Raw genomic sequence first — 21,960 nt, 5'->3', positions numbered from 1 at the left:
CTCCCATATTAAGCACAGGGGGATATTCCTGCTTCCACTCCTCACCTCATTGTAAAAATGTCTGTGCCCCAAGACAGGCTCAGAATAATTCAAAATAGGAACAGGATTTTTTTTACCGTAGTCCAAATAAGCCTATCTCTTCTTGAAGGACAATCCTCCATTAGTTATTTGTAATAACTATGGCACGATTCATGGGTGAACAAGTACGATGTATTCTATATGAGTGACCCCCGCTGTGGCGCTGCAACTGGCAATTAGCTCACAACACCAACACCAGCGGTAACGCCTGCGCGTGAGGACATTCCATGGAACATAGAATGTCACCATGCGCATTGAGGCCATTACATTATATGCCTCTCCTTATACAATATACAACACAGTTAACCAATACATAGAGTACGACTAGGAAATGTATAATAAGTGTATGAAAAATAAATAACTATTACTCTTTCCATTCATTGAACCATTGTAACATTTCTTTATATCACACAAAAAAAGTTCTATTGTGTTAGCAAATATTTACATATACTAAAGCAGCAATAGGACCACTTCTCTTCACAGGTCCTTACTTGCTGCACCCCCGCTAATACATGACAGACATTTAATGATGCTAGTCTTTTCCTCACACAGTCAATACGATCACTCCCCACACTTGGTTCTTTGCCTGTAAACCTGAGTTATTTAGATTGTGCATTAGGATTATAGGGACAATTGACTTCTTTGAATGGAACTTTCCATTTTTAAAGTGCTTACCCGTTGTTCTCTTGACCCGCAGGCTAGTGCTTACCCGTTGTTATCTATCTTGACGCACTGTTATGCTTGATCTAAAATGGCGCTGGTGTGCAATGTATTCTGGGAGCGCTCAGAGCCGTGATGGATATTTACTTTATGCCGCAGTGAAAAGCTGCACACATTTTGCTGAGTGTTAGATTCACGGTGCTGAGAAAAACATGCTTTCCAAACCTGGTATGCGGTCAAGGACATTTCTGCTGGGAAAGCTAACTTTGTTATGGTTTGCTACTGTTCTCTGTGGAGCGTGTTTTTAGAGGAGGGAGGCACTGCACTTCTTGGGGGGGAGCTCTCGATTGACCCAGCTGGCAACCGACGGCTGTTCCTCAACTGCGCAAGTGCAATTTCCAGAAGTTTCGAGAATTGACTCCCCTTTGTGGAGTGTGTATATATGCAGAAGCCCGGAGGTGGTTAGGTGAGACTTCAGTCGGAGAAGGACGATTACGTCCAGCCCTGCTGTAAGCTGTGGTGCTCTCGGCCTGGCTCTGATTTATGTCCATATTATTTTTGTGAGTTATTTCTATGTACTTCTGAGCTTTGAATAAATAGCTGTATAAGAGCTGATTATCTTCTAAGAGTGCGTGGCTGTGAGTTATTGCGTCCATCTACATTCAAAGTATTTGCTCTGTAATTGCATTGGTGATTTATGTTTGTTCCGTGCACTTTGGGGAGAGCAATACACGCACAGGCTTACATGTGTGCATGTTAAGTAATCTACTTTATGGCCTTTCTAGTGTACTAGTCTGTTTAAGCTGTAATGTATTATTAGCCCTCCCACCCCCATTGTGAGAGTCAGGAATACCTTAAGAGAAGCCTAAAACCACTGGTTGGATGTCATAACCCCTCACCAGAAGACTTGTAGAAACTCCCCTAACACTCAGTGAAAGAAGAATATTCCCGTCATGTGTTATGAAGGGAGAATTCTGTCAATGACTGAGACTTAATTACCCAAAGATTAGAGCAGTAGTTGTGGTATAGCAGGACTGTTTCCATTAAAGATGCATTTTCATTCTCGTCTTGGATCCTGTGGTGGTCTACTCTATACCTTATTCCGGACAAGACGCCTGATGCCTCACTCAGAATTGACGTGCATCTCCCCTCCAGCACTGCGCACAAGAGGTAGGAGTTTGCTCAGGGAAGAAAGGAAGAGTAAACCAGAAACAAAAGTGTTTATTTTTGAAAAGGTTGGGGCAAAAAAAGAAAAGGCGGAACGGAACATATTCCACAAATTTTCCATCCGCTTCGTGTGCATCCCGCTTTTCCTGCTTGAGCACCCATTTCACTTTGGGCAGCGATCTGCTGCTGAGGTGAGATCAACAGGCCCTTCTCTGCCGGCATCGCAGCAACTAAAAGATGGCAGCCACCTTTCCTTAATGTTAATTTTTCAAGCGGCCTCCGTGGACCACACCAGCTACATCTTGCAGCCGATTGACTACCCTCAATACTTATCTAGCCTATCGTGGACCGGCAGGCTTTAGCCGCCCCGCCTTCTAAAGGCCTGTCTGTTCCCCGGTCCGTTGCCTGGATGGGTCTGTGGGTCACCTCCTACCCTCCCTCGTGCAATGGAGGCTGAGGAAAACTCCACGCTCTATGGACGTACTGTAACCAAGGGTGCATCTAGCATTTATCTGAAGGTCAGTTCCCTCAACTAACCTCATCGATCCTTTCCCTCTCACTGGGACTCTTTCCCCCCTCTCATTTCATCTGCACTCCCAGTAATCTACTTGTACCCATTAGCTGCATGTTGTTCTCACCTGTTTTCTGCTGAACTTCAAATGTAGCTGTGCCCAGTTGCTGACAGTGTTTCACCTTGTCCTGCTGAACTTTGAATGTAGCTGTGCCCATATGCTAAATGTGTTTTACCTGTCCTACCGAATTTTGTTGTGCCTGGTGGCTATTTGTGCCCTCACTAGCTGGTGCGCTTCCCTTGGTCTCCACCCTCCCTTGTGTCCCCCACCTCACCTCACCCCTTTCCTCTGAGTACATCAGTGATTCAGGCTGGTAAGTGTCTCCCCCCTCCACTGCAGCCAACCATGTTGCTCTCTATCAGGCCTATTCCCTCCAACTGTTTCACTATCTCCTATCCTTCTCCCACCGCTAAATCTGTTTGGAAGAAACTTAAGAAGGTCATACTGGGCTCCAACCCAGGCCTTCCTATTGCAGACACCTATGTCACAGCTTCAGCCAGAGAGACTATCACTGACTTCCTCTTCTTCGTTAACCCACCTGGCCTATGGACTTGCTACATGGTCAGCTTTCTCGCTCCTATCGCCTCTTCTCCCATTAATGGTGGCACTTGCTGGAAGGTTCTCCTTGACCTCTTTGCCATTTCCATAATTAATGTTTATCTCAATTGAACTTCTTCTCTTCGGCAGGCTCCTCCCAGGCCTCTCTAATCTCACCTCTCCCTCCGTTCAGGCTCCCTTGCCTTCTGTGCCCCACTCCTCCTCTGCACAGGCTACCTTGCCTTCTGTGCCCTACTCCTCCTCTGCACAGACTCCCTGCCTTCTGCACCCTCCTCCTAATCTGCACAGGCTCCCTTGCCTCCTGTGCCCTCCTCTTCTGCACAGGCTCCCTTGCCTCCTGTGCCCTCCTCCTCTGCAAAGGCTCCCTTGCCTCCTGTGCCTTCCGCCTCCTCTGAACAGGCTCCCTTGCCTTGCTGTTCTGTCCCGGCTCCCTTGTCGGCCTTGGCTCCTTCGCCATCCTGCACTATCACCCTGGCCCTTTTGGCCCTTCGGGGGACCACTCTCCCCTGTGCTCCCCCGAGGAAGACCTTGAAAGATGGCAAGCTGCTGCACATTGCCACTCTCAACACTTGCTCAGCCATCAAACACTCGTCCTACATCTGCAACCTCCTCAAACTCGTGGATCTTGATGTGCTCGCCATCACGGAGACCTTGTTCAAGGAGAACTCCGTCACAAGCTTTGACACACACCTCCCTGAAGGCTACAAAATCCTCTCTGTACCGAGGCTTAAGAAGACAGGTGGTGGAGGGGCACTTATCTTCCCAGAATGGATACCTGCAGACATCATCCCCACTCAGGCGTACTCCTCCTTCGAGTGCCTAGTTTGCAGACTCTCACTCTCCCCTAAATCTTCTCTCACAATGTCCACCTTCTATCGGCCACCAGGATAGTATACTCTCTTCCTCTTGGAATGGGCTGCCCTGTCCTCCTCTCTACTCTCCTCCTCCTCTCAACTCCTCCTGTTGGGTGATCTCAACATCCATCGGGATTCGCCTGACTCCTCGGGACCTTTCCGCAACCTATGCAACTCTCTCTTCCCCATCTATCCTACCCTCAGCCCCACGCACAGAGCGGACCACACCTTGGATGTCCTCATCTCTACTGACATCCCTCTCCCTACCCCTCTCACTACCCCCCTCTCTGTTGGACCGACCACTCTCTTCTCTCAACACACCTGACACACTCCTCTCCTCTTGCTGCAACACACCTGGCACCGCCACTCGGCTTCAAAGTCACCAGACCCATGAAAAAAGTGACAGTGGCTCCACATACTCTCCTCCCATTCCTACGGCTGACTCCCACCCTAACACAGCGCTTGCTAACCTCAACCTCGACTGAAGCCTTCCAAAAAGTGCAACTCTTGGTACGACTCCGATCTGGCTGCTTTTAAACACAAATGCAGGGCAGCTGAGCACAAATGGAACTCATCGGGCGGACCATCTGACAAACTGGCCTGCAGCCTCCTTCAAAGGCAATATTGACTCTGCACCCAGTCCAAGAAACGAGTCTATATTCAAGTCTGCATCTACGCAGCATCAAACACAGCAGAGATTTTCAAAGTCTGCAAGGTACTGGCCAATCCTGCAGCAGCCTCGTCTTCTGTCACACCCACCCAGGACCTTTGCTCGCCCCTGGATGCACACTTCATCACAAAAACCCAAGACATCCTTTCCTCCCTCTCTTCCACCCCACAACATACACCAACACCAGAGCCTCACTTGCCCCCCGCCCCACTTCCCCTCTCTTCCCTCTCTCCCGCCTCCCCCGATGAGGTCTCCAGACAAGTCTGTTCAATGCAGGCTTCATCCAAAAAGGTGGACCCCTGCCCCTCCAAAACCATTAAGGATAACATTATCTCCCTTGCCCCACCCTTGGCTGATGTCTGCAATCTCTCCTTATCCACTGGAGTTTTCCCAACTGCCCTGAAGCACTCCCTTGTGCACCCTCTGCTCAAGAAAAACTCTGCCGACCCCTCCATTCCGGCAAACTACTGCCCCATCTCCATCACTCCTTTCTTGGGCAAACTCCTGGAGAAGTTGGCTTTCACTCAGCTGACCCTCTACACTGATTCTATTGGCTGCTTCCATGACCATCAGTCTGGCTTTGGAGCATCCAAAGGCATGGAAAATGCTCTTCTGAACACCTGTAAAGACCTGCTCTCAAATCTTGACACTAACACTCCCTTTGTCCTCATTCTCCTTGACCTCTCCTCTGCCTTTGACACGGTAAACCACAACATCCTGATTGCACGTCTCTGTGACAACCTGGGAATCACAGGTCATGCTCTGGTGTGATTAATCTCCTTTCTCTCCGACCGCTGAAAGTAAGCGTCCCCAATAAGGCAGTTAACCCCCTTCAATGAGGGGCAGTAAAGGACGCACCCCAGGAGGGAATGAGACCACGACCAAGTGCGGTTGAAAGTAAAAGTTTTTTTACCTAAATCGATATAGGGCATGCAAAGGAATCTGCAAACTCGGAGCGCTCTGTCTGACAATAGCAAAGACAGTCAGTTATATTACAAATGCACGTCATGCATGAGCTAAGCTATAGGGGCCACATAGTCTTGGGGATTGGATGGCGACGTCTAGCTACTACGGTATCTATATGCTTGGTGCTCCATGATTGGCGGGGATCCACGTGGTGGCATCGCGAAGTGCTTGGGTCAGCTGGGTTCGTCGGGGTGGAGCTCCAGGGCACTGGCTGTCAACGTAGATTCACCACTTTGGTCCTAGAAACTTGCCCTTGCGGCCATTCATACACATTCATCACACTCATCTATACCAAGTTGTTATGTAAAACCTTTAACACATCAATCTAATACCAGGGTGGGGACACAGGGAAACAGTATATAATACGAGGCATCCTTCATACATCATTGTAAAGTTGTTATTAACAAAGGGTCCAGTCTCACGTGTCCAGATATCTTATCAGGGGGGCACGGGTCAAACTACCTTCATAATTTTATCCTGTTAGATGTAGTAAATGGTGGCTCTGGGGGATGTTTGTATAAGGAAGGATAACTGTCTTCGTGGTCTGCTGAATTTGGGGTGAACTAAAATACCATTAGGTCAGTGGGGGCACATAGCTGGCACCTCAAAGGCGGCGGGATTAGGGACTGGGTGGCTCATAATTCACTTGGCCTGGCCATGGCAGTACACAGTGGTTGTATGCCGGCCTCTGACATGGGGAGGTAAATCCTTGATGCGGGTCCAGCAGCAATGTGGGGAGGTGAAGCTGTGCTGTTCAAACACCAGCAACCCCCGGCGGGCCTTGGCGAGAGGGGAAGATGGCCTTGTAACCTTGTGGGAGTCCCTATTCACTGGGCTGTACAAATACTATTAGAGAAGACGGATTGCTAGGGCTGGGGGGCATTAGATAAAGTACACATTCTACCGTTCCCATGTGCTCACATTACTAGGTTCATAAAATGGAAGTTTTTCATTGGCACATACATTACATAACATTAGTCAGTCTGATGCTTGCAACTCATGAGGAAGGTGAACATACAAAAAGCGTGAGGTAGTACCAGGTTGGGTTATATACTCGGAAGCAAGGAAACAACGTGTTAATCTAACTTTTTAATTGCAGTAAAAACTGGCTCAGTGCCCTAGGTGGCTCACATGCAGTACAACATTTTCTATCACATCATATGCAAGCATTTTATATATTGCTGTTTCGTTACCCTTTTTACAATAGCAGCAAACATTGGTTGTTGCAAGGCAGATTCTCGAGTGGCCATGCGTTAGGCACCTCAACACGAAGGTGTCCTGGGGTTGGCGTGGGGTCACCTTGCTTTTAATACGAGTAACTGACATTATACGTTTTAATACTTTTTAACACACACCTTTAGAAGCATGGATAAGACTGAGAGACTCGGGAGTTTAACATTCATGTTTAACACTTCATCTGGGGGAACTGGGCTGGGGGTCATGAGCACCATATATCACAAGCGCAGGGGTTAGGCGCAGGGTCGGGGTATACTTGATAGGAATGACTTGTTCTTTCCCAGACCCCAACTACGAGTCCGGTCACTTCTAGGACAATGATGTAATGCGGAAGGTAAATGATAGTCTTTGTTCCGTTACTTGTTCGCGTCTAGTTGCTAGTGAAAACGGGCCTTCAGTGGATCTGCCATGGGGTGGAGGCTGGGGGGGGAAGTGCAGGACTCTCTGAGCGCGGTCAAGTGGGGGCTGAGCTGCAGCTTTTGTACGCAGGCTGTTCTGCTGAGGCTTGGGTTCAGCATACTCAAAATGGAGTCTCAGTGTGTTACAAAATGGTGTCTATGTTATGCTACAAGGTGAGCCGTGCAGCCTCACGTGCCGATCCGCAGCCACCCTGCCTCCCGGGCCCAGTACATGGGAGGCTTCTGACGAGTCACGAGCCTCACGTAGGTGGGCAATGTGGGGGAGGGAGTTCCCAGAGACCTGTCCTCCCATACATTGCCCATCTCAGGTGGAACTCTGGTCCTTTCTCTCGACTATTGCTCTGTCAACCTGTGGCGTTCCCCAGGGATCTAACCTCTCCCCTTGGTTTTTCAACATCTACATGGCTGCCTTGGCATGTGTGATTGCCACTTTCACCTCTAACTTCCAGTGTTAAGCGGATGACGCACAACTATCATTCAGGCCACCTTGAGCCGCCTCCGGCTCCTCTTTCATATCTGACTGTCTACCTCCAACCTTCTGCTAGTGAACTGTTTCTCCAAGCAGAGATTTGGCCGGAGATTAGCAGGTATCTCCTTCTGGAATAGCCTACCTGCCACCCTCCGTCTTGAGCCTGACCTTAAGTTCCGGAAATTCCTCACAAACTTCCTCTTTTCCTCTTCCTTCGCTCTCCCTCTACCTTGCTAACCTAGCCTTCTGCTCTCTCCATCTCTCCCTCCTCTTCCCTACAGCTTGCTGACTGGCTGCTTGGTGTACCTCAGAGTCTCACCGGTCCCGGGCACCCCGCCTATCCTCTCTCGTAATTGCCTCAGGGCCCTACTCTCATCCACTTCCACTGCACTTAGAATAACCCAAGAGAGTCGCTCTCACTGCACTTGTCCCAGTCTCCTCCCACTGGGTGCGCTTGGACCGCCCCCTCCCTGTGACCTTCTATGCACTTGCACGACCCAAATGCATTGTGCCTGATGATCGTCTGTCTCTTCTCCCTTGTCTTCTCTCCTTAATTGCACTGGTAAAACAGCATAATCGCGGTCAGGCCTATTTGCTGACTCTCAACTTAAATGTATTTTATGCCCTTACTCTGTCTGTGCAGACTATTATCTCCGAATTTCAAGGGCTCTGAGCGACTGTTGTTTTTTCTCCTTGCTCCCACCCTCCTTGAGCGCTTTGAAACACTTTCATGTGTATTGGCACTATATACATAAACAATACAATGTCCTGACTGTACTGTATTATATCTTCTTGTGTGTAATTCATTCATCCACTTGCAGGGAGGGACTTACTGGAGAAGACTCTCCTGCTGCAGAGTTTAAATGGCGATGCCAGATCCACCTAGAGTGAAGCGGGAAATATCTGAGGACCGCATATCTAAGGCACAGGTATGTGCATCTGCATTTCGCCATCATTCTTAATGGAAAACATGTTAAGCACTTACATGCTGGCACTTTGTATTTGACAGTAAAGGGTTTCCTTTACCACTTTGCAATAGTTGTTTAAAGGTTCATTGAGGGAGGGGGATGGCCATCCATGTCCTTGGTAGAAGAGCAGCAAAGCCCATGACTGGGATACTCTTTTCTGACAGCATTGATTTTAAAATGGCAATCGCATGACGCAAACAAATTCCCCTGAAGGAATTAAAGTGGCTTTTGTGACTTTTTTTTGCCACCCAAAACAGAAGAACGGATTGACCCTGGTCTGAGCCTTTTCAGTTTTGGATGAATCGTATTTGTGTAAAGACACAAAGTAGTTTGATTTGTACTTCCCTTCCTGTCAATGTTTTGCCTGACCCATACATGACGGGGTCGGGCAAACCCAGATTGTATGAATACCCCTGTCACACTATCCATAACACCACTGGTCCCTACTCCCCTTCCAGCGCTGCACCTGGAAAAACTGCACATCTAAGCCCTGTAATAATGGTATCACTATTCTTACCTACTCGTGGTACCCTGTCTTTTCATGCGATCATGTGTGTCGTCGTAATGTAGCAGTATGTGTTCAAGTGCTTAGATCCCACTTTTTTAGAGTAAACAATCACGGAGTGTTGGTGATAGTATCGCTATGGCCTTCTTGAGCTTAAATGGAATGGAGGAAAATGTACTTTCTCTCTTTTTTTGTGTTACTGTCTCTTATTTAATTTTCTTTTCTAGGCTTTCTTGTGCGTTTGTTTTCTGAACAGCACCATCTTTTAAATATTGACACTATTTTTCTATTTGAGTGGAAAGAAATGACGAACCGGACGTTATGGGATGGGTTTCAAATTGTATTGGGAAAGTAATGGCAACTACATCTCCCAGAGTGCTTTGGGGGTGGGGAAAGAAATCTTGAACTGGATTGCATTATCCTTGTTATGTTCTGGAGTATGGAAAGGTTTGGATTTTGTATTATTTTAGTTTAGATTGGTTGTGTTTGCCATTTTGAATTGTGTTATAAGCGTATGAGGGGACAACCAGTAGAGTCAGAATGAGGAATAGAGAGCTGCCAAGCTTTGCTACATGTTAAGTACATGGGGAGTGGAAATATGTTTCTGAGAGAGGGCTGTGACGAATCGAGAGAATTTGTCCCTTGTACCCAAGGGGGGGGCCCTCTCCCTTTGGGGCTAGGGAGGTGAGCCTGCTTAGTAAGACCCTCCCTAGGGGTCTGGGCAAGGACAACCTCACGGGGAGAGAATCCCCTTTAGGGGACAAGGACTCACGTTCCTGTGAGTCATGTATGCCACCATGGGAAATGACTTCGGGAGTGCCTATCAGATGTGAACGCCCATATAAAATCGAGAGACTGGGCTGTAGATAAAACTAACATATACTCTTATGAACAAGAAAGAGGATCTGTTTCTTTAAAAAGAGAACTCCATTTAACTGAAATGAGGAGACTGCTAAGGGAGCACACAGCGAGGCGAAGCAGAGAGACGTAGGCAGGGGAATCCCCCTGACAGGCCCAGCACCTGAGAGAAACGGAGCAAAGGAGAGCCTCAGAGCCTGTGACTTTCAGAACTGGTCTGAGAGAAGGAAACGCTGGAGGACCAGCATTCATCTGAAGAGAGAAACCGAGGAGACAGGAACACAAATCCCGGTGATGGTGTGACCACCACTACTTTGTGGTGGACAAGGCGCCGTCCAGCGATGCCAACACTACTGTGCTCAGAAGTCAGCAAACCGTCCGTTTACCCGCAGCATTACCAGGTTGCATAGAGAGAGAGGACAGAGTAGAACGCCGAGGAAAACAAGAAGGTGGAGAAATCGTAGAGAACCCGAAAGTAACAGGCCCGGGAGATGTTGCCCCACCAATTCCAAGGTAATGGGGAGAACCGGGAGTACTGCAAGGGAATTGTAACGCATCAAATGCAAGTCGTCCCGGTGAAATTGATGAGAAGTTGAATATAAAGTTGATGAAATGGAACTGTAATAATGTGAGCGAGAGAACCATTATAATGAGTTTATTGTGATTTAGTTCAAAATTAGAACTTTACACAAACATAGTCTAAAAGCAGATAAAATACAGAATTAAAAATTCTACTAATAAAAATGAACACAAAAGAATTAGATTGAATAAATAAGTACATACAACAATTTCACATAAACATCAAAATTCATTCATTGGATTCACATAATTCATAAGCTTCCAGAATTCATAGATACAAAGATTCACCAATTTGCTGTTCATGATTCATGGTTCATGTAATATGCTCTAAACAGTCTACTTGTCAACAAAACCATGCGATTAAAGTTGGTAGCCCCATGGGAGCCAAAGCTGTGGACACTGTGACTCTGTGGCTGGGAATATTAAGGCAACTTTACCTCGAGCTAAATTGCCTCAGCCTATCCTTGGGGGTCAGGGAAAAAGAAGCACCCCTCATTCAGATAACAGGGATTTAACATGCGGCCACACTCGGAATATGCCAGTTTGCATAGAAGTAATATCTATATTTTTAAGCAGTAATCCCAGAAAGAGTCTGCTAAGATTTCCTCATATCTATGCACAAAACCACCCAGATTGCACATATACATTGGACCAATTTAGTGAATTGTGTGAGCACGTCTGGCCGATTCCAATTTGCCTATTACGTCACATATGTAGCAATGGCTAGCTTTAAACGAGGTCCCGTGACTGACTGGACCATCAGTTGATTTATACGTAATTTCAGCATAAGTCTTTTGGCCGGGTCGGGGCAGAGCAGTAGGTATGGTTGAGTTTTCCTATATCAGTGCACCACGTGCGATACTGCTTCATACCCCTTTAATTTTGAAAGATGGTTATAATTCCCGTGCCAATCCCATTTATTGAATTTCTCCTCAAAGGATTTTTTCAAATGGATATAAGACTTATTTCTGTTGCGCTCAATAGTCCATCTGATCTACATGTAGAGCGTCTTCATTTATTAACTTGTAATTGGGACCCCTGTATACCGTCTTTTTTTCATACTTCTGCCCTACATCTGCAAGCAGCTTACAAACTGGGCCTGAGCGAGATTTTAAATAGAACCATTATTCAAGCTGTAAAAGAGGTCATGAAGATTCTGACACAAATCCCCTGGGAATAGGGGAAAGTAAACGATACTTTAAGAGATGGGGACCGTTTGTTATGCAGTAAAGGCAAGCAAAGCCCATAAGAGAAAAGTTACACAAAACAAGCCACCCCAGGAGAGTGGGAGTATTAACTGATAAGAAAGTATATCCTAACTAAGAAAGTATATACTACAAAAGGCCACAAAACCTATCACTGTAGAACAGTGGATAAGACAGAGTTGAAAGGGACTCCTGGAGAATAATCCCTATAGAGGAGGGTATACGAAATGAACTTGTGAAAGAGTTACAAAGGCTTGTACAGAAGGTGACGAGAGACTATTTAAAATTCGCCTGAGACCACTAGGGGGCGCAAAAGGCAATGGCTGCCTAACGTGTCGTTCCTGCAGCCGGAGTAAATAAGAGCAGAAATAGAGCAGTTCCAGACTCCGATTCACGGCGCAACACCAGGAATAGAACCGTAAACGAAATGTGACGCTGCCTGTTGTGGTACCTAGTAAAAAGCAACGAGGAAGGACCCCGATCGGCCGCCTGGCCAAGAACAACAGCCTCCAGAGAGCGAGAACCCAGGAGATGGTGGGCGAGCGGCGCCACCCATGACTGTAACGCAGAGTTCAACGCAGGCAGTAGCCCCAAGAAGAGCCGCAAACGTGCATTGACAGAGGCCAAAATGCAAATCGCTGCATGGTCAAGGGAAGGGCTCGCAGTGTTATGTGGCTGCAGCTCGCACTGCAGGAAAGTTGTGCTCCTAAGGAAAAAGAAAGAGGGCACCCCGGGGGCAGGCCCGAACCAGTGAGGATTGCCAGCCCGACCAAGAGGGAACCAGAGAAACCTGACCCAGCGGAAGGCGCATCCGACACCAATCCGGTGTCGGGGAGTCCCAAACTCCTTCGTAGGAGAAAGTGAAAGATATAGCTGGCACAGGGATCCATGTAGTAATCACCCAGCGCTGCGGTGACCCAAGCACTGGCAGGTGGCAGCCGAGAGACCAAGGAAGAGCAGACAACGCGGCGCTCCACGAGCATACCAAAGGTGAGGCTGCCCCGGGCCCCCAATCTATCGGACCCACAGCAGGAGCCACCAGGAGGAGAGGCTGGTCATGGCCCGCCCCCAACGGGAGAACAGCTCGGAAAGAGCAGCGCAACACATGCACAGGCACACGGGTGACAGCAACGCCCCCCCCAAAGCTAAATAAGCCTGGGAGAAACGGCGAGTGGGGAGAGGAAAAGCGAGAAGAGTCTGGCCTCTCTACGGGGAGGTGCAACCCCAGAGGCCTGAGGAAAGAAAGGACCCACAGAGTTCCACAAGGCCCCAGAGGGGATCCATCAAAGCCGTGTAGATCCCCAGGAGAGCTGTAAACCAGACCCCACCATAGAAGGGCAACGGATGCAAAGCCCCCCACAAGAGGACTGGAAACCCTCCAGCAATATAGAAGGGAAGAGACCTAGTGTGAAAGGAACGGCGCTGATACCAGCATGGGGGAGGCATCCACAAAGGAGGACCTAGCAGAGGTGATAGCAGAAATAAGAGCCTTACGCACAGACGTACAAACATCAATAGCGGAGCTGAGAGGAAAAGTGGAAAATATCGAAGGAAAAGTGGAAAACCTGGAGCATAGCCAAAGTAACGCCGACCTTGTCGAAATGAAGATAAACACCAGGATGACAGATATTGAAATAAGGGAAGAGGCGCTCACCTTGAAAATCGATGATCTAGAAAACAGAGTGTAGGACCAACCTGCGAATAGTGGGCCTCAAAGAAGCAGGTACAAAGGAAAGTGCAGGATGTTGTCAAAGTCCTCAATCAGGCTGGAGGAGGGAAGGTGGTACACATCGAAAGAGCTTGTAGAGGGTGGAGAGCATCCAACGGGGGCCCACTGTTAGGCAGGTTCCTGTGCAGTACCCTTGGGGACCACTACACAAGATTAAGACTACAGGTGGTAGTACAATTTCACCTTTGGTACAAGCCTGTACTACACAGTTATAGTGGTAGCAGTAGCGGAGCAGCCAGACCTCTCGAGCAAATGAGCAGTAATAGGGATTACACAAAGGACTACAATCACTGTGACTCAAGCAAACACTGATCCAAGGTTTCTGGTTAAAAATATAAGTACATTTATTTTCAAACCATTTGTTCACAAAACACTTCACTTCTATTGAATCAGACCACACTGTAAATATACTACACACAACCAATTCCTCTTGTTCAGGCAAATTCAAGGTAAGTACATTAGGATTGGACAGACCGGTGTTGTTGTTGCGAAACAAAGACGTTACCGTGGGCACATATGCAATCACTTTTTGACAGTAATGACAGTTTGGTCTTATGAAAGAAAAGCGTATCCGCGGGCTTAAATGTAACTGGAGTCAAACACACTTAGCACATAGAATTAAAACAAGGGAATAGTGAAGAAAATCATAGGCAATACTTTTGTCAAGCCAATAGAATCAGAGGACGTGTTCTAAGAATTAGATAAAAGACAATAGGTCTGCGCCAGTGTCAAATGGAGCAGGGGCTCTGTTGTCGAGGATCACACGGTGAGAACAGTTCAAGGTCTACGTTGCCAGGAGTAATTAGATAATGTCAAAAGGGGGGGCGCTGTTGAGCAGCCAGCAAGATGGCCGCTTAGCTTACGAGCTCCGTAGCCCGGGTGCTACATATCCGCTTCGATCAGTGGTGCTTCGTACTTGCGGGAGACGTGACCACAAGCATTCTACTGCCCACCGCCTCGGCTGCACCCTGCCCGGTTTTCGGGCGAATACGGTCCTCGGAGGTCACCCGGCGCCGTTGGAGGTCTGCGGGCCGCTCTGCTTCATCTGGGGCCCATCCCCCCTATCGGCCGCGGGGGCTGCTCGCCTGCGGCTTGGGCGCGCCGGCCTGGGGCTTTGCCATTGCCCTCCTTCTCCGCCCTCCCTCCCCGGTCTATACCGCCGGCGACTCCTGTGTGGCGCTTCCAGCTCCCAGCCGTGGACCGCTCCCCCCTCGAGGCGCGTCGGATCTTGGATCCTCATGGCCCGGAGCGGCTCCTCTCGCCGTCTGCTTCTGCCTGGGGGAGGACGCGCCGGACACGGTGGGGGCTGCCGGAGCGGCCCCCGCGTTATCTCCTCCTGTGGACTCCATCCTGCTGCCTCACCTACCGTTCTTCCTGGTCCCCTGCTGCGGCTGCACGGGGCCCCGCCCCCCAGGCTAGCCAGGCTCCCCTGCGACTGCTCTCCTTTTGCTGGGGCCGCCCTGTACTACCTTCATCTCCTCAATCTACATGCCTATCACCCACGCACTACGCTGCTCCTCAATACTCGCCCTCCTCTGCCTGACTCCCCTGCTCAGGGTCGGGAGCCACTGAGTGCTGTCCCCCTCGGACCATACTCCCACCCTGACTCTTGGCTCGACCACTGGAAGGGGGCTCATACCCCCTGAGCACATCGCTTTGGGGTGGACCTTTGCCTCTTCCTCCCAGGCGGATACCGGCCCAGCTCTGACTACGGGCCCTGATCCTTTCTAAAACCCCTGGCCCCCACTGCTGCCTTTCAACGAAGCGCTCGCTGTTCTTATCAAGGCGCCCTCTAAGCTGTCCGGCAAAGCACGTGGGGCAAACAAGGCGGGAGCGATGGACAAGTTTGCCAAGGCCCTAGCCAAGCAGGACCAGGCCGGGGCCGCCCTTCTGCAAGACGAATCGGAGGCATCCGCATGTCCGCCTCAGCCCGACCTCACATCAATCATGGAGTCTATGGCCAAGAACTATGCGTCATTTCACGAAAAATTAGATGATATAAATGCCAATGTAGCCTCCCTGCGCACCAAACTGGACCAGCATGGCACTAGGCTGGTTGAGGCCGAGACCAGGATTGGGGCCACCGAGGATGAGGTGCATGTGCTCCAGGATACGGTCTCAGACATGAAGCAGGTCAAGGCGAAGTGCGATGATTTGGAGTCCAGATCCCGCAGGAATAACATTCGCATCGTAGGGGTTCCCGAGACAGCCCTTAAGTGCAGAATGGGGCCTGCAGTCGAGACCCTTCTGAGAGATCTTCTGGGGGATCCACAACTCTCCCAGTTCTTTACCATCGAGCGCGCCCATCGCTCATTGGCCCCTCGCCCCAAGCCGGGCGACTTCCCTAGACCGATTACAGCCAAGGTTCTCAGCTTTAGAGACTGAGACCACATCCTACGGCTGGCCCGTGAAAGGGGAGAACTGAGACTTGAGTCCCAGGTTATCCGCATCTTCCCTGACTTCTCTGTTAATGTTCAATTGGAGCGCAGGCAATTCAATGGTGTGAAAAAAATGCTAAGAGAGAGGGGGGTGGAATATGCCATGTTATTCCCTGCTAGGCTGAAGCTCACCCACCGTAACAAACTGTACTTTTTCACTGTCCCTGAAAAGGCGGTGAAATTTATTGAGGCACATATTCCTGTTCCGGGCCCCGGGGGGGAGCCGGTTGAGGAGGGCTGAGTTGGCCTGTCATGCACCTGTTATTTGTGGCATTGCGGTACTACTACCGCACCTGTTATTTGCAATTTCCTTGGAATCTCATTTAGCCTTTTTCTTGTATAATCTCCTACAGTCGTAACTCATGGTGAAACTTCTTGAAATGCATCAGGGGACACTGCTGTATGGTTTACTGAATATAGTACCTGTAATTGGATCCTCTTCCCGCACCCTCTGCTCACTGTATCCTACTGTGTAGTCTTCTCTAAGAACTCAACTTAGGCACCGCTGTACGCTGTTTGGTGCACTCCACCGTTCAATTGTCTTAACCGGGCTCACGGCAGCAGCTACCCCCGCTGCAGTTGCAATGCCTTGTTTGGCTTCTTTAATTCAGTGGCTGTTCCCCTGTTTGGTTTGGGGACTGGTCCAGCCCCGTTGGGTTGGGCGCAAATGCCATGTAACTCTGGGTGGGTCCTTGGGCACTGCCTTGTTGGGGTTGGCAGTGAGGGAGGGGGGAGGTGTTGTTGTGGGATGTTATAAAAACGAAAATGGCAAGCTGGCGACAGCCTTTGGTACCACACATTTGGTTGCTGTACAAGTGACCTACGCTTGCTTGACAAGGTATGGCACGCATTACTCGGATCCCCCCTAAATAGTTACTGAATGGCTATTAGGCTAATGTCCTGGAATATCAGAGGGCTCAGCAACTACTCGAAGGCACGTAAGGTCATGGCTTATGTCCAGAGGCACGAGGTCAAAATACTTTTATTACAAGAAACCCACGCCCTCGCTCCACTATCATCCTCTCTCGCCCCATCATGGGGCCCTAATAGATTTTACACATTGTTCTCCTCACAATCCAGAGGTGTCCTCACCTTGATTCACAAGTCCTTGGAGTTCTCCCTCCGCACCAGCCACATAGATGTCCAGGGTAGATATGTGATCCTACACTGTTTCCTTGCCAATGTGGAGTGCCTTCTGGTCAACACATACGCCCCATGCATTGATACACCCGATTTATTTCGACCACATCCTCGACATTCTCCTTGCCTATGTTGGGGTACCCATCATCTGGGGTGGGGACATGAATCTCATCCTTGATGCCTACCTTGACAGATCCGGTGTGGCACCCAGAGCATTGTCCAGGGCTGCTCGCCGCCTCCATGCACACATGCTCTCTGCTGGTCTCGTGGATGCCTGGAGGGAACTTCATCCAATGTCTAAGGAGTTCACATTCTACTCCTCTGTCCACGATAGCCACTCCAGGATTGATCTCTTCCTTCTCTCTGCTGGGCTCATGGGCAAAACTCTCACCACTCAGATTCTCCCTCGCACATTCTCTGATCATTCCCCGATCACCTTAGACATCGCCTTGCACCCGGCCCTCCCTCAGCACTCTAACTGGAGGTTTAAGGCTGACGCACTACATGATATAGTCTTTAAGGCTGACATCCTTGCAGATATTACCTTGTTTTTTGATTGCAACAAATGCCATGATACAACTGACGGGGTGAGATGGGAGGCCTTTAAGGTTTTTATTAGGGGCATGTGTATCTCCAGGGAGGCCGGGGTCCTGAAAGATATCAGAAACTCTCTGCGCCGTTCGGAGTCCAGACTTGGGGAGCTGGAGCGCGAGTATGCGGCCACCCCCTCCCCACCCACACTAGCGCAGATTAGAGCTGAACTAGACAACTTCGAGTCCCTCGCCCAAAGCGAGATAAGATACCTTGCTCGCCCTATTGCTGCCCGTAAGTATGGTGAGGGGGAGAGACCAGGACGCACCCTTGCCTGACTTGTTCGAACTGAGGGAGGTAGAGCCCGAATTGACAGTATTGTTGGCAACGACGGAGTGCGACATTGGGCCGACCGGCCCATTCTTGAGACCTTCGCAGATTTTTATGCAACCCTTTATGCCCAGAAACCAGAGCACAGCCCGCAGGAACTGGATGACCTCCTTGACCGCATTCCAATGTCCCTTGTGTCCCCGGCCACCAAAGAACAACTAGATGCTCCTTTTACCCTCGATGAGATCACCACTGTCATTTCAGCCCTCCCTAAGGGGAAAGCCCCTGGTCCGGACGGCCTGACTGCCGAGTTCTATCAGGAACATGTTGCTCTACTGGCTCCGCGCCTCCAGGAGGTTTGGGAGGAGTCAATGCGCCTTACCACCCTCCCTCGCTCCCTGCGTGAGGCTGTCATTACCGTGCTTCCTAAACCGGGTAAGCCTCTGGATGAATGCGGCTCATATAGACCTGTATCCCTTATCAATACCGATACTAAGATCTACGCCAAAATCATTGCAAACAGATTCCTCCCTATCATGAAATTCCTGATTCACCCGGACCAGAGTGGATTTGTTCCGGCTCGGTCCACCTCCTTAAATATTCAGCGGCTATTTAATGTCATGTCTAGAATTGACCCTCAAGCCAACGCAGTGGCCGTGACATTAGACGCCCAAAAAGCGTTCGACATGGTATCGTGGCAATACCTGTGGGCGGTGCTGCAGAAGATGGGGATTGGCCCTTACATGATGTCCTGTATTAAACTACTATACACTGACCCGGTGGCCAGAGTCCTGGTTAACTCTCATCTCTCGGCTCCTTTCCCCCTCTACAGAGGGACACGACAGGGGTGCCCTTTCTCTCCCCTTCTTTTCGCGATGGCCATCGAGCCTATGGCTGATAGTGTACGATACAACCACGTGCGCAAAGGGATTCACTTGCGGGATTCTCCCGAAATTATATCACTTTATGCTGACGATGTGCTTTTGTATATCAGGGACCCCTCAGTTCACCTCGACCCAATCATGCGCGAAATAATTAAAATTGGTACATTCTCGGGCTTCACCATAAATTACTCTAAATCAGAAATCTTTCCCCTTACTCCCGATACCTCCAAACCGGCGCCGAATTCCCTCTCAAGTGGGCTCCCGAGGGCATCAAATACTTAGGGGTCCAGGTGTCCCTCTCAAAATCCTCCCTATTGACTGATAATTATGGGGCTGCCGCAAAATACGCTCATGCCAGGTTTGAAAAATGGCGTAACCTTCCCCTCTCGCTCTCAGGGAGAATGTCGCTAATAAAAATGATTATCGTTCCTAAACTACTATACGTGTTTGCTAATGTTCCACTCTGGCCCGGGAAACAATACTTTGCTGATCTGCACTCTGAGTGCGCTCGCTTTCTTTGGCATTCTGGTGCTGTGCGCAGAAAGTGGCAACATATGACCCTACCTTACGAGAGGGGTGGCTTCAATGCACCTGACATTGCTCAGTATTGGATAGCCGCCCAGGCCCAACATGCTACATACTGGTACCATCACCAAGAACCCCCCCCCCCCCCGCATGTTAAACTTGAAATCCTTGCGACTGAGGGGGTGAATATCATGTCCTTGATCCTGTTTCACACATATCGCACACAGGCCCCTGCTGATCCAGTGGCCTCCACCATTAGAGCGTGGCGGCAGATACTGACGCCTGGTTCCCGCCCCCTCCCATACTACAAGTGGCTTCCCCTCTGGTCTTTCCCCGGTCTCACCCCCACTCAGGATCAGCTGCTCATACGCCACTGGTCGGACTTGGGATACCATTCATTCTCCGACCTCTTCCCTGACGGGAAATTCATCACCCCAGAGGCCAGGGCACTCCGGGTCCCCTCTGGAGCTGCTGCAATATTTCCGTATAAGGGCAGCAATCCAGGACATGTGGCCTACGTACCCGGACGAACCCCCCGAGTCCCCTGAGGTCCACCATATAGCCAACTCCGCTGGAAGTAGGGGTATTGTATCCTCCCTGTATAAAATGCTGATGGCCCGGGCCGCTGAACCCCCCCCCCCCCCCCCCACACTGTTCGTGATGCCTGGAGCCGGGATTTAGGATTAGACATCACAGATGACATCTGGTCCACTATGTGCACGCACACTCGCAAAGTCTCATCTAATTCTAGAATTAGATGTATCCAATACAAGCTGCTCAATCGCCTGTACTACACCCCTTATATGATTGGGAAATTTGCCCGGCATCTTCTCCACCCCTGTCAGAGATGTAGATCTGAAGAAGCGGACCACGCACACATGTTCTGGTCCTGTGAAGCATTGGCCCCGTTCTGGAAAGCAGTGCTTGAGACCCTCTCTGAAATCGTAGGGTTCCGCGTAGACCCTGAACCCCTGTCTCTCTTGTTTGGGCTCTGGGAGGGGGCTGAGGCGAAACGGGTGGCTAAATTTTTTAATGTGGCGGCGAGCACGGCCAAGAAATGCATTCTGCAATGCTGGAAGCGCAGCTCCCCCCCCCCCCCTTCCCTGGAAATGTGGCTGAAGGCCCTCACCTGGACGCAATCCTGCGAAGAAGACTATATTAACTTGCTCCCTGCCAATGCTCGCCCTAAATACATATGGAAAGAGTTCTGTAGCTACTTGAACAGGAAGGTGGGCTTAGAGCTCTTATCATCCCCTCCTTCCCCCACCCTGGGAGCGGATAACTCTACATGATGCATGCTTTCACTGTAACCTATCTCCGGTTGGTCTCTACCGAACCTTCTGTAGAACATATGGTTCAACATTCACTATTGTACATGTAATGTGTGACTTTGTTGTAATGTATGTGGTACTGGCTGCTACCTCTTGCCAATAAAGAAAATTAAAAAAAAAAAGATAATGTCAAAAGGAGGCAAAAGTTATAAGAGGGAGGGAAGGAAGAAAGGACAAGCCTTCGTAAAGGAAAAGGGTTCACCCAAAATGCTCAAGGTCGGACGGAGGAAACGACCAAATGGACACAGTACCTTATTCGAATGAAGAAAGCTGGTGCCACGGCAGTTGTTCCTGGTAGCTCCTGCAGACTCACGGTTCCTGAAGTTTCAGTCGTGGGGACAAGGAGGACGTCTAGAGCGATCTGCGCTACCTAGGGATGAAGCCAGCAGCAGCAAAGCAACAGTGAATAAAAGATGTGCTCCTTTAAAACAGGAGAGGGCTCTTCTGATGGCTATCCGGACCACTGCAGCACTGTGCAGTGATTTCGACCCAGAAGAGGATTCTCTGGCTGTAGAAAGGTGAGCTGGTTGATCCCACTAGGCTCAAGAGAAGAAGAGTCCGGACTGGTTCTTCTCTGTCATTGAAGGGTAGATGGCTCATGACTGCAGCAGGGCTTCACCGGGACAAGGGAGTTGCAGCAGCCGTCTTCTTCTCCGCTTCTCTTCGGTTCTTGTAGTTCCAGTGGCGACTCTTGACTTCCAGCCCAAGAGTCCTGCCTTTTATGCCAAAATCCCCTATTCACACAGCCTGGCTGTCAATCACACAGCAGTGATATGATTGATATGATATGGCATTTATTACGTGCCTGTGCAGGGGGTGACTACACCCCTCCCTCACATTCAGCCCACCTAGACACCCAGGCGCCAAAGGAGGGCTTCCTTGCAGAAGCCCGCCAAGGGACGGCGAACAAAGAAGGCAAACCTGGTTTGCCGCGCAAAGTAAAACACAAGAAGGACTTTAACAAAAAGAAATGGTGACGAAACCCAACCGGAGCCAAATTAAAACCAATATGGTCAAGAGGGTTTCATGTTCGAGGCTACTATATTAGCCTAAAACATTACCATGTTATGTAATATAACCGCGGTAGAAAAGTTAGGGTAGATACCACTGCCACCAGCCAAGTCTTAATGTTAAGGGAGCGAAACAAGGCTCTAAGAGGCACAGACAAAAAAGGGGTAAGAGTTAATCCTTTCCAATACTCCATGTAAGATGGTGTGTACTGGGTCTGTGGTAAAAATGACTATATAAAGTTAATGTCAACTTTACATGTTTCTGGGGGACAGTCGTC

General features: G+C 49.5%; 1 protein-coding gene across 3 annotated transcripts in view; it reads left to right on the top strand.

Annotated features, from left to right (window-relative positions):
- The window catches only part of LOC138452993 (zinc finger protein 691-like), a 195,544-nt gene that overhangs the window by 45,973 nt on the left and 127,611 nt on the right, over positions 1-21,960 (top strand). For all 3 annotated transcript variants that reach the window (XM_069605390.1, XM_069605391.1, XM_069605392.1), the window contains exon 2: positions 8,471-8,578. In XM_069605390.1, coding sequence (XP_069461491.1) covers positions 8,513-8,578 — 66 coding nt within the window. In that variant the 5' untranslated portion in view covers positions 8,471-8,512. The remainder of the gene's footprint in view (positions 1-8,470; positions 8,579-21,960) is intronic.

This window comes from Ambystoma mexicanum, chromosome 4p, assembly GCF_040938575.1.
Source record: "Ambystoma mexicanum isolate Mex_15411 chromosome 4p, UKY_AmexF1_1, whole genome shotgun sequence".
Lineage (NCBI taxonomy): Eukaryota > Metazoa > Chordata > Amphibia > Caudata > Ambystomatidae > Ambystoma > Ambystoma mexicanum.
This window is presented reverse-complemented; position numbering and strand designations above follow the sequence as displayed.